Source organism: Macaca thibetana, chromosome 8 (genome assembly GCF_024542745.1).
Source record: "Macaca thibetana thibetana isolate TM-01 chromosome 8, ASM2454274v1, whole genome shotgun sequence".
Taxonomy (NCBI): domain Eukaryota; kingdom Metazoa; phylum Chordata; class Mammalia; order Primates; family Cercopithecidae; genus Macaca; species Macaca thibetana.
Genome location: NC_065585.1, coordinates 5,502,091 through 5,514,987, shown reverse-complemented (window position 1 = coordinate 5,514,987; position 12,897 = coordinate 5,502,091). Strand labels below are relative to the sequence as shown.

The window sequence follows — 12,897 nt, the reverse complement described above, 5'->3', positions numbered from 1 at the left end:
ACCAAGATCACACATCTAAGCCTGAGTGAGAAGCTCCCCACTCAGCAGGATGGATCCCTAACCTGTCGTCTTCCATTAAAAGCAACAGCTTTAGTTCAAAAGGCTGCAGCCTGTCCTGCACCTGCCCAGTGGTCCCGAGGCACAACCAAGCAGAAAGATGTCACCCTAAACTGCTCAGCTCTCAGCCGCTCCTGCTCTCGGGGAGCCAGGAGTACAAGCCAGCATCCAGCCAGCCTTCCCTGAGCACCTGCTGTGGGCCTGGCCAGGTGCAGGGGAGCCTGAGACCAGCAGCCCCTGGGGAATCCGGATGTCTACTCAGGAGACTGAGGCACAGTGGGCTGGGGAGCAAAGAAACAAGTCCTTTGCTCAAGAGGATAAAGGACAATTGGGGAAAAGAGGAAGGCAGAGCCGGACACAGGGCAGAAGTTGTGGTCACAGGGCCTGGGCAGGGCTGGAGGATGAAAAGGGCTGCGAGCTAAAGACCTGGGTCTGACTCTGCAGGGGATGGGGAGCTGCTGGAGTCTGGGGCAGGGGGAAGATGGCAGCCATGGGCTTTTAAAGGTCATTGCAGTGGTGGAGTAGAAGGTGATGTCCCAGGAAGCCATAGTATCCCAACAGAACTGAGTTGGGGAAATCTTACTCCTTGAACTAGCCAGGGCTTGTATTTGAGTCCATACCAATCCAACACAGAGACACCTTGAATGCAGCCTGGGGCCCCCAAAGCCCCCGGCTTGACACCATCCCAGCCCCCGTCCACTGGATGGTAGCAGCATTTCCATTTCTGAGGAGCATTTCTCAGTCAGAGGGGGCCTCAGGTGGCCCCTTGCTAGGACTGGGGCCATGAGATTAGGATCAGGGGTTGGGCGGCAGCAGAAAGGGGGGTGGTGAGGAAGTGGTGAGGGGAAGTTGAAAGTGAATTTGCCGAGAGTGGACAGAGCACAACCAGACCCAGGTGACCGTCCCCTAATGAGCGTGCCCAAATGACCACCGTCACAACAAAGCTGCCACTCGTCAGCTCCTGGGTGGAGGAGGCGAGGAAACCTTTCAGATACATTTCCTCCCATCCTTACAAGGACACAAATTCTGAGCTCTCCGTCCCCATTTCATAGATGAGGGAGCCCAGGCTTAAGGAGTGTGCCTGGGATTGGGCTTCTGGGATGGGGCACAAGCCAGATGTGAGCCACCCTGCAAGGCACTGGCACCCCGGGCCTGCCTGCTTCCCAGCTGTGTGCCTTCACAAGAGAGGCCACAGAGGAGCCCCTGAAATCCTGCCCAAGCAACAGATGGCATCATGGCCCATTCACTGGATGGCTGACCAGGGGTAGGGTAGGGACCTGCCACCCAGTCTCCAGATGCCTGGCCCAGCATCCCTGACACCAACATTCCACCCACCACCCGCCACCCCAAGCTCCAGCCCACCCTCCTCTACTCCGGCCCCCTCCCTCCACCCCATTGCCACCTACTGGTCCCTCCCAGGGCTCAAGTTGTGATAAGGATGAGGACGACTCAGGGCAGGTCCACCCCACTCACCTAGTACCACCTTCGAGCAGCCACTCCTCGGCCAGGGTCTTCCATCACTCAGGGCTGGTTGACTCCAAGACCCCATGCAAGGGCATGGTTGGGCTGAGGCCAGCAAACTGTGAGCTGGAGGGACTTTCAGGCCCCGAGGTTGACATCCGCCCACGGTGTCCTGACAAGCCAGGCCAGCACACTCACAGATGCGCCTGAATTTTCTCATCTTCCCTGCCATGAATTTTTCCATCAACCATCTCTTCCTTTCTTGGTCCCTAGCACATAATTCTGCTTTGTGCTGAAGTGTCAATGGCAGGGTTTGTATTCGGGACCATACCAATGCAAGACAGGGACACTTTTGCTTAGTAGCACAAAATGGAAGTACATGTGCTCAAAACAAGTTAATGCAGGAAGGGGCTACCCAGAAAAGCTAGTATACCAACTGAGGACATTAACAGAAGTATATTGTGTAGACAAGAGGAGATGATGGTCAGCTCTCCCTGAATGCTCAGACTGGACTGGGAAAGCACACACAGGCTAAAATTGCTCAGAGGAGAGGAACTGGCTACAAATGGCATTATTGGAAGAAACTCGGGAGCCCAAGGCTATCCCCAAATCCCTACAGGCTGTTACAGAACAGGAGGGAGGCCAAGCTCCACTCAGCCCTCCCTTCGGAGGATCATAAGCTACACAGTGAGTGCCCTGACCTAAAAAGGGAGAGCTTTCTACAGGTGGAGCCCCAGGTGGGGATGGGAAGAAAAAGAGACCCTCACGACAAAATCCCTTGAGGAAAGGGACCCCAGACTCCAGGCTTCTTCAGGCTGGCCATGGCAGGGTGCTCCATCTGGAGGTGGGAAGGACCCTCCTCCAATTCTCGGGTCCCAGAATTCCTCTGCCTGTGGGGCTCTCTCAAGAATGCCCACTGCCTTTCTTTTATCAGCCCAGCCTACCTGGGCTGGTTGCCTCCTAGTTCCTGGGGCTCTGCTGAGAACCAGCATTGTATCTCTTTCTCCATGTTTCCCTCATCCTCTGGGTGGCTGGTGTACACACAGCCCGGAGCTGCTTGCTGCAGTCTGAGTCAGAGGGGCCAACCCTCTGGGACCAGCTCCCTGGGCCACTGTAGCATGCCGTTCCCACTCCAGGCTCAGCTTCGCATCTGTGGGCTAAAATCCCTCTCATTTTCCAGGTTTAAGCCCCCCATGTTCCAGTTTCTAAATGTACATCTGCTGGTTCCTCCTCGGGTGACCACTATAGAGACAAGCAGCCCCTTGAAGAGAAGCCACCCCAACCCACATGCACACACCTCTCCTCACCAGATCAGAACCCCACAAGAGACCATCTCAACATTCATCTAAACACATCCATCACCACTTCATTATGTGTTACATAATGAGCTCTTTACCACTGGAGGCATTCGAGATGACTAGTGTGGGGGGTTCTGGGGTACTAGTAATGTTTTGTCTCTTGTTCAGAGTGCTGGTTACATGGACAAGATTTCCTTATGAGAATTCACTGAGCAATACATTTGTGAAATGTGCACTTTTCTATAAGGACGTTATACTTAAATAAAAATGCTTAAAAATCACGAGTAATTGGGATTGGCTCACCATTTACAGGAAGGAGATGGGGCTAGAACATCTTGGAGATCCTTCATGGAGGCCACTGAGGCATTAACACTGAGGCTCTAGTCAGGGTACTGTGCCTGCTCACCACTGTGTGCCTCCCACCAGCACAGGGCTCCCACCCAGCGCATGGAAAGACAGGGGCAGAAATCCATCCAATAAGCAAGTGAGTTGAGGACCCACTGAGCACACAAAGGAGAGAGGGAAGGAGGGAGGGAAGAAGAGAGGGAATACACAGAAGGATGAATGGGTGGATAAATAGACGGATGGATGGATGGGTGAGTGAGTGGGTGGATGGGTGGGTGAATAGATGAGTGGGTGGGTGGGTGGGTGGATGGATGGATGGATGGATGGATGAGTGGGTAAATGGATATAAATGGGTAAGTGGGTTGGTGGGTGGATGAATGGATGGATGGATGAGTAGGTGAATGGGTAGATGGATGAAGGAGTGGGTGGGTGGATGAATGGATGGATGGATGGATGGATGGATAAGTAGGTGAATGGGTGGATGGATGAAGGAGTGGGTGGTTGGATGAATAGATGGATGGATGGGTAGGTGGGTAGGAGGATGAATGGGTGGATGGATGGATGGTGGATAGATAGATGGGTGGAGGGATGCATGGTGAATGAATGGATTAATGGATGTGTGGATGGGTAGGGGAACAGATGGATGGTGGATGGATGGGTAGGTGGATGGATAAATAGTGGATGAATGGTAAATGAATGGATGGATAGATGGGTGGGTGGACAGATGGATGGTGGATGGTTGGATGAGTGGGTAGATGGGTGTATGGATGGGTGAGTGGGTAGGTGGGTAGATGGGTGAATGGTAGATGGATGGATGGGTAGATGAATGGTGGATGGATAGATGGATGGTGGGTAGATGAATGGTGGATGGGTGAGTGGACGGGTGAATGGATGGATGGATGGATGGATGGATGGATGGATGGATGGATGGATAAGTGGGTGGATGGGAGGATGGATGGGGATAGATGGATGGATGTGTAGATGGGTGGATTGATGGGTGGCAGATGTATGGTAGATAGCTGGGTAGGTGGGTGGATGGATATGTGAATAAGCAGGTGCATGGAGGACTAAGTGAGTACACTGTAAATGGAGAGATGGAGGTGTGAATAACCGCTGCATGGAGGAAGAGGCGTATACTGAGGCCTGTTTCACCTACTGCTCTGACCTCCTTAGACTCCACTGATGAAAGTGACCCAGGAAAGAGTAGGTGAAGGCAATGGGTATCTCCAACTCCTGGGTCTCACCTGATTCCCACCCCTCCTCAGAGCACCATGCTGGGTGTCTCTGCATACCGAGATGTCTCTTTGATGTACCCCAGAATCAGAAGAAACCCCACTTCTGCCCCATTTCTTTGCCTCATCCATGACATCTATAAAGAGGCAGTGCTTCCTACAGGGCCCAGGGCTAAGTGAGCCCAGGTCTGAGAAGGGTCTGGGGGAGAGGAGCTGCCCACAGGCATCTCCTGGCTCACCAGCGTGGCCAGCTACTCTGCTGAACATTACCCAGGAGGCCCTACTCCTCTGGGTCCACCCCATGGAGCACTGGCAGCCCCTCATCTGGGTCTGCTGGGCAGTTTTACCGAAGGGTAGAGCTAAAAAGGGAGAAGGAAAAACATGATGGACTACTCTGCGAGCCCAGCCCTGACCCCAGGGAAAACACCACGGTTGGAGCCTTCAGTAAGGAGATCCCAACTGCATCACAGAGTTCAAGACCTTCTGCCTTAGTGTGCGTGGCCTTATCTGCCTCAGTTTCCTGATCTATAAAGTGAGGGAGGTGAGTGCATGCGTGTGGAGGCTCCGTGCTCCTCTGGCACCAGCCTGTGGGGTCTGCTTGGGGCTGCTTGTATTCTGCAGCCCTTCCAAGAAGCCCACTCTGGCCCAGGCATTGTCCTGGCCCTGCAGGGAAAACACACACAGTTAGGGCCTGGAGCAGAAAACATAGTGCTTATTAAAGAAAAAAGCTGGGACTGAGGGAGGCAGTGAGAGCAAAGGCTGGGAAGACTTCTTGGAGGGCAAGCACCTGTAAGATGGGTTCAAAGAGCCAACCAAGGAGCATACCCCTGCATGTGTTAAGCAGGATGGCAGGGAACGGGTTCAAGCAGCCACTGGGGTTAGCTGCCCCTGGACTGCAACCAACTGTTTGGGTTTCCAGCTCCCTCCTCCTTGCTCAAGGCCAGACCTTATCTTGTCATCTAGACTGTCCCCAGAGCCTCAGAGCCTTGGAGCAGCACAGGCCAGGCAGGGCCAGGTGCTCGCACAGAGTGTGAACTGTGTACCAAAAACCACACCAAGAGTGCCAGGAAAAAAATGGAAAATGCTGTCTGTTTCACAAAAAGTCTGTTGAAGGTGCCGTTTATGAATGAGAAAAGGAAGCTATCCCAAAGCACTCTGTTTCCAGCAGGTACAGGCCTGGGGGCAAGGCACCTCCAGGAGCCCCAAAGCTGTTTCTCAGAATGTACTCTGCCCCCAGCCAGTCAGCTCAACTCCCACAGCAACCACTCCTAGCTTCAGCTGGGCCTGAGGTTCTGGGGAAATACTGCCCCTGATGTACGGCTCCCCTTCCTGCAAACTGTAGCAGGAAAAGGAAAAACCCACCTCTCCTTCCCTGCCCAAACCCGATTTTAAATTGTCCTCCACACTCTGCAGATGAGACCTGATTTCTAAGCATGGTTTCTTCTTTTTTAATGATCCTGAAGGTGATAACAGCTCAGGTCACAGATGTTAGATTGGAAAAAGAAGTGTCAGGGAGACTGCAACTCTGTTAGATTGTGGGGAGACGCTAAAGCGCCTACTGTAGGAAGTTCACACGTATGTTCCCGGGGTCCCTTACACAACTGAGCTTTAGCCCCAAGCAGGCCAAATCCAAATAAAACTCCTCCACCCCTGTCCAGACCCTGGCCCAGCACTCCTGACTTTCATCACTTCCACCAACAGGTGGTGGGTTGGGGGTTGGGGGGCAGATCAGACTGAACCCCTAATCAAAAGGAAACTACAGGGTACATACGAGGGTCTCCCATGCAAAGGTCTAGCACTTCACAAGTTTAGAACTAAACATAATCTCTGCGGAAATAGCTACAAGTGGCACAGACATCAAAGGAAGCAAATGGGGAGGAATGGAAACAGAGCCTGATAAATGATGTAACTGAGTTTATCCTTTGCGGGGCCCAGCTGGACTCCCGTTCTTCCCTGGTTATGACAGTGGTCACCATGTCCTGGGATCCCCAGAGAGCTGGGGCGGGACTCAGGGTAATATCCCTCCAAAGCCTTTTAGGAAGGCGCGGCCACAGATTCAACGCGAAGTGGTAATTACATACGTTTTAAAAATCCATCTCACAGAGCAAGCTAATAGCTGCATCTGAGAAGAAGCCTTCATTCGTGGCTGCCCAGCACTAGCGGCTCCCGTCCCAGCCTTGGAGACTTGGACAAAAAGTTAAAGCACGCTCAAGAAATAGCTCAAGGTTAGATTAAAAATCAGAACGCCCATGAAGATTAACCTGACTCATTAATATCACTGCCCAATAGCAGACAAATCCTTAGAGGGCAAGGCTTGGGACCGGGTTTTGTTCTAGGCCTAGGAGCACCTTAATTTGCGTTTATATTAAAAAAAGAAAATAACAGAATTAACTGGAAAGGTGTTTTGTTTCCTGTAAATTTGAGCTCTTCTGCTAAACAGCTTCGTACGGCAGAGAGCGGAGGCTCAATCAGGCTTCGTCCAAGAGCGCAGATTCCATTCCTACTAAGCGCCAGCCACACTGTGCCTGGCAGCTGCAGCCCACGGAATCTCACCTGGACCTTAAAAGTCAGCCTGTCAGGTAGTTATTGTGAGACATCCCTTCTACAGGTGGGGAAACTGAGGTCAGGAGTTGGGGAATGCCCTCCCTATGGTCTTTACACTACAGCAGAATTCAGATTCCAAGTCAGGTCTGTGGGTTCCAAGTTGAATGTCTTTCCACAACAGGATAGCTATGTTAGTGTTAGAGCTGTGTTTTATTCACACACACACACACACACACACACACAATTTTTTCTCAACCTTTCTTTCCAGAAAATCAGTGGAAAGCCCAAAGAAGGAAGCAAGGAAAATCAGCGAATTCCTCAGATGGCCTCTGGTCCCTTGTTCGTACAAGTCCCACAGCCCTGAGCGAAGCCGACAGCCTCCATTAAGCTACACTTCCCTTGACAGCTTCTCTTTGGAGTTTTAACCGTGACAGGCATACACCCAAAGCTACCAATCAGAATCAATCACAGAAACAGACCTCAATAAAAACTTCATCAGTCTCAACAATGTATTTCTTAAGGAAAACTGGCACATTTCAGGGTTTGCTTTTAACACCAATCCTCTCCTCAATGTTGCAGCTCAACTCTTGGGATCAGCCAAGCATTTTATGTGCCTGTTTTACTACTGGAAGCCAGTATGCTAGCCAATTTCACCTGTCTTCCATCTTCAACCCGAAAGGCATGTTTAAGGGGCTTGGGGCTTTCTCCTCTCCCCAGGGGTGGCCAGTTTCAGAGGCGTATTTCTTACTCTCCAGCTCTCCAGCACACAGGCCCCTGTCCTCCAGAATCACTGCCCTGTGCATCTGCGTGCCACTGCCACAGTTTAAAGCCAGAGATGATGGGAATGACTGGCCCTCTCAGATGCAGGAATCACAGTGTGGGAAGGGAAGGAGTCATCTGTATTTGGGGTGCTGGGCAAAGGGCGTGGGGCAAGCAAGAGCCAAGCTGATTATGTAGATAACAGAAGGACAATTTCCTTCACAAACAGAAAAACCTGCACCAATGAATTAAACATTTAAAACAAGATGACTCTCTAAAAAGTATTTTCAACCAAGAAGGAAAGACAAGCCGTCCTGTGCTGGCGCTTCCTGTTGCATATGGCACTGAGAAATCCTGTTTTTTCAGTATGCAGAGATTTCCAGACAAAGAAAAATATCAAGAGGGAAATTAGAAGAGGAGGTCCAGAGAAGGGAGACAGGAGGAGCTGGGAAGGAGGGAGGGGGGAAGGAAGAGGTCCCTGCCCAGGGCACAGGAGTGTCAAGCCCTGAGGGGTGCAGGAAACAGACCACCCCCACTAACACACTGGCCTTGGCAGGTCCAAGGAGATGGCCCTAGAGAGGCAGCCTGCCTCACTGGGGCAAGTGAACCACAGAGAAACCACCCTGCCTCCTGCCATGCAGGGTATCCACAGCGTCCACCCGGATGAAGGGACCTGCCCCAGCTCCCACAGGTCTCCAAGTATAACGTCTGGGAGTCCTCCCAGCCCCCAGCCCTAGAGGGGACACTGCCCTCGGGACCCACCAGAGACCCTACTCTGTGAATAGCGCCCTTGGCAGTGGGGCTGGCAGGCATCCCTGCAGTTTACCAGCTGGACCCCCTCTCGTGACTGAGGCTCAAGTTCCCTGGTTTGTGGGCAATATCTAGACTGGCCTTTCCCATTGTCACAGCCTAGGGAGTGGGCAGGTTCTGCCCTGCCCCCACTCTCCACCTCTACTGAGGGCAACTGAGGGGCTGCCACCCCCACCGCAAGCACCAGAGAGCAAACTCTCTCCTCCCAGGGGCCTGGGAAGTCCAAGCTCCAGAACTGGAACTCAGGGAGAAAAAGGACCCGGGGAAGAAAGATGAAATCTGAGCTCAGCGAAGCCTGCAGGGGGGTCCAGGGGTTACGGAGGGTCAGTGCCTCCCATGCCTCAGGCGCACTCCCCTGCCACCTGAGTCCCTCTGGGAGCCATGGGTGCCAGGCCAGCCCTCTCCAACTCCCAGAGAGGTAGTAAGTGTAAGGCTCTAGAGCCCCGCGCAGCCCAGCCCGCGCCGGGGCGGTGGGTGGGTGGGTGTCTGCTATGGGATTATTCTTAGCGCTCCACTCTCTTCGCAAAAGTGGCGCCTCCGCCCTCCCGGCTCAGGCACACTCGCTCGGGGCTCGCACGCCCGGCCCAGACACCAGCGCGGTGGAGAGCACCGGGTGGGGTCCCCGAAGGGTGAGGCTCGGAGGCGCCGCAGAGGTGGGGGCTCCCTAGAGAGGAGGGGGCGCTGCGGGAAGGCCCCCAAGGGAGGCTGCGTTTAACCCTCGACGCCCTGCACCCAGCCCTGCGCCGCGCGCTCAGCCGCCTCCCCGGACTCCTCCCGGGGCACGGGAGCCCGGCGGCGCGCCCAGCCCTTACCTATGGTGGTGATGACCGTGATGGCAAAGTAGAAGGAGCCGGCGAATTTCCACTGGACGCCGGCGCGGTGCGGCTCCGACTGCAGGATCACCAGCTCCAGCTGCCGGTAGTCCTCGCTGCTGATGTTGTACTTCCCCTTGATCCGGATCTCTTCGGCTTTGAGTTTCTCCTCCTCGCGCATCTCGTGGTCCGACTCGAGGGCGTCGAACACGGCGGCGCCCACCAGCAGGTAGGTGAAGGTGCAGACGATGAGGGACAGAGTCCGCACGTTCTGCCTCTTCATGGCCGCCAGCAAGGAGCCGGCGCGGGGGGCATGTCCCGCAGGCTCACAGCCGCGCGCGTCCCACTGCAGCGCCCGGCGGCCGCCGCCGCCTCCTCCTCCGCCGCCGCCGCCGCCTCCAAGTTGTAAGCGGCGGCGGCAGCAGCAGCAGCAGCAGCGGGGAGGCGGGGGGCGGGGAGGCTGGGGGGGGCCCCCTCCGCTGGGGCCGCCACAGCCACCGCCACCGCGAGGCGGCTGGCGGGGCAGGGGCGGCGCGGGCCCGGGCTCAGCCGAGAAGGCGGACAGGCACAGGAGGCTGCTCGAGCGCCGGGGCCAGGCGTCCGGGAACCCGGACACCCTGCGCCAGACCCGGCCGAAGCAGCCCGCCCCACTGCGCAGGGCCATGCAGGGCGGCCCCGCTGGGTACCGCGCGGGCCTCGCTGCCCTCCGCACCCCGCCCCCCGCTCCCGCGGGAAAAGCAGGGACGGGAACCGGAGCCAGAAAGCGGCCGGAGGGCGGCCGCGGGGCCCGGTACCCCTGTGGGTCCAGCTCGCGGGTGGCGGCGCCCAGCAAGGAGCCTGCAGGTCCGCGCGCCCCGCGGGACCTGCTTCCCCTTTTACCCCTCCTCGCCCCCTCTCGGTGGTGGGGAGGAAAAGTTTGCGAAGTGGCGGTGTCTCTGGAGTCCCCTGCAAGAGGGGAGGGGGCCGAGCAGGTGCAGCGGGCGGGGCAGCCGGCTCCCCAAAGGTCCGCGCGCCTAGCGCCCACCCGGGCGCGCGGGTGCGCAGCGGGGTCCCCGCCGGGCGTCGGCCGGTGCGCGAAGTTTGCTCGGCTCAACCCCCAAAGCACGGGAGCGGGGCGCGGCCCCAGGACAGCAGGGACAGCGATGGAGCGGCTTCGGGGGCTGCCGGGGGACAGCGCGGTGGCGGTCAGCCAGCCCGCTCCTCCGGGGGCGGCGGGCGCGGCGGCGGCGGCGGGAGGGGTCCCGCGGGCCTCGCGGAGCAGCTGGGCGGGCGCGGGCGCATGAGCCGCGCGCGAGTCCGGGCCCTCCGGCGTCCGGGCGTCCCGGGAGGCGGCCGCGGCGCTGGTCTGCCCCGGGCGCTACGTGCGTGCGCGCCGTTGGGAGCCCGAATGTGTGTGTGCGCGTGTGTGTATGTGCGTGTGTGTGTGTGTGTGTGCGCTTGGCAGCCCCGCTCCGGCGGGAGGGCCTCGGGGAGCGGGGGCCGGGCTACGCCGAGGCCGGGCCTCCCTCCCTCCCTCCCGCAGCCTCCAGGGCGCGCCACCTCCCGCCTGGTCCCCAGCCAGTTGGCGAGGCTGCTGTGGCAGCTCCCGCTGCAGACCCAGCGCGGCGCAGGGCGCACGCGGAGGGAGCCCGGGAGGGGCGGCCTGAGCCGCCAGGGAGGGGGCGGGGGCGGAGCCGCCGGCGGGTTTTGGCGGGGGATGGGAGGATAAACGAGGCTGCTTGGGTTCTTCTAGCCCCGCTCCCCAAGAGCGCGAGCAGCCCTGGAGGGTGGAGAGTTTGAGGGACTCGGGGTTGGGGGAGGAAAATGGGATTCAGCCCGAGATGGCAAGCTGGCAGCTTCAGGCAAATCGGGCAGAGAGTGGGGAGCAGAAGGGGAGGGGGCCATGGGCACACAGGAGCGCGGCGGCAGCGGTGCACGAGGTCTCCCGCACCCCCCACACCCCACCTAGCCACCCGGCGCGGGAGCGTGTCATTGGCCAGGGACATGGCCTCGTGGAGTGGTAGGGTCCCGAGGGCTGCCTCGGACCCCTGGCCTCCCAGCGGCACAGCCCGCTTGGGCCAGCACCTGCAGACCTGAGTCGTTTCCCTGGAGAGAGCTAAGGACAGCATGGGCGGCCAGTTTTGGAGTCAGGACAGCGGGGAAAGACATCGCAATCCCCCGACCCAGTACCCTCTCTGTTGCTTTACTGAAGAAAAAAAAAAAACAAAAACCAATATACACACACACACACACACACACACACACACACATATATATATATATATATAAAATCACTCTTTGGTTCCCCACAGCTGGGCGCAAGGTGCGTCCTGGATGCAGCCCTGAGCCACGCAGAAGCCCCCTCAGGACCACCTGGGGTAGGAACACGAGGCTCGGGCCGGGGCGCACCTATTCCCTGCTTCCAGATGAGCCCTCTCCAGGCTTTATCTCCTTCCCATTTCAGCCTCCTTTGCCTCCTCCCCCTCCCCGCCCTCTCCGTTTAGGCTATCGAGGGGCTTTCCCTTGACCACCGGCTTCCTGAATCCCGCCTGGAGCAGTGGAGCTCCAAACGGACAGACCCAAGCCTCAGAGACCCCGGGGCTCCCCTTCCTCTCCTGACCCCAGCCAAGGAAGGGATGGAGTGGGAAAGGGTCGCCTGGCGGCGGGTTAGCAGCTGGCCAGGGGGTGGCTGGGGAATCAGACCTAACCCTCGCGCACCTCGCGGGCTCCAGGAGACCAGCCCCTCTGTGGGTCGCCCTCTGGAGCGGTGCTCCGGCTCCCCGGCCTCAGGGACCCCGGGCCCAGCGGGTCTGGGACCCCAGTGCTTCACCGAGGACCCCCAGCTGGGACTCTCTGCACCCCACTTCCAGGGCTCACGGGTGCCCACCAGGGAAGGGGAGCCCGCGCTGTGGGCTACGTCTGAGCCGTCAGGTCCCCGCTGGGTCTGCGGGCGCGGGGCGAGGGAGCGGGGAGCCCCACCCCGAGCAGGCACTCTCCCCAGATTCATTTTGGAAACCAAAGCCCCCGCGCTCGGCAAGTGAGCCTGGCTGCCGGGTGAGTCACCGCGAGCGGGCGACAAGGATTCCCAGCAGCTGGTAATTAATTGCGCCGTGGCTCAGCCCACGACGGAACCCCAGTCAGGCCTCCCGCCGCCCTGGCAGCGGCGCCACCCCTGAGTCACAGCCGTCGGGCCTCCGCGCGGTCCGGAAGCCGCCTGCCCGCCTCGGCGCCGCCAGGGGGCACTGGACTCCGACCCACGGGGCGGCCGCGCAGCCGGCCTCGCTGCGGGGAAGTCCAGGCTGTCCCCGCGGCAGCGCGGGCGGGGGAGGGGCGCACCGGCAGACGCCGCGCTCTGCAGAGCCACTTAGATTTGGTTTACGGAACTCCATTTGCATACAGCCTTTCAGGAAAGCGCAACCGCTGTGTGCGTACTGGAAGGACCTCTGAGATGAATTACTCCAAACCCCTTGTTTTACAGATGGGAAAACTTCCAGCAAGACAGGATCACGTGCCCAGGATCCCACAGTGATTCCGATGTGGAGCCAGTCCTGGAAGCTTCTCCCTGGCTTCTGTCTAGCGCTCCTTCGAGGACCCCCACTG

The 12,897-nt window shown here is 58.0% G+C and overlaps 2 protein-coding genes across 3 annotated transcripts in view; one reads left to right on the top strand and one right to left on the bottom strand.

The window, feature by feature from the left end:
* Positions 1 to 9,729, bottom strand: part of KCNK9 (potassium two pore domain channel subfamily K member 9) — a 102,643-nt gene extending 92,914 nt beyond the window's left edge. For both annotated transcript variants that reach the window (XM_050800239.1, XM_050800240.1), the window contains exon 1: positions 9,319 to 9,729. In XM_050800239.1, the coding sequence (XP_050656196.1) occupies positions 9,319 to 9,601 (283 nt within the window). In that variant the 5' untranslated portion in view covers positions 9,602 to 9,729. The remainder of the gene's footprint in view (positions 1 to 9,318) is intronic.
* Positions 1 to 12,897, top strand: part of CHRAC1 (chromatin accessibility complex subunit 1) — an 873,427-nt gene that overhangs the window by 58,599 nt on the left and 801,931 nt on the right. The window lies entirely within an intron of this gene.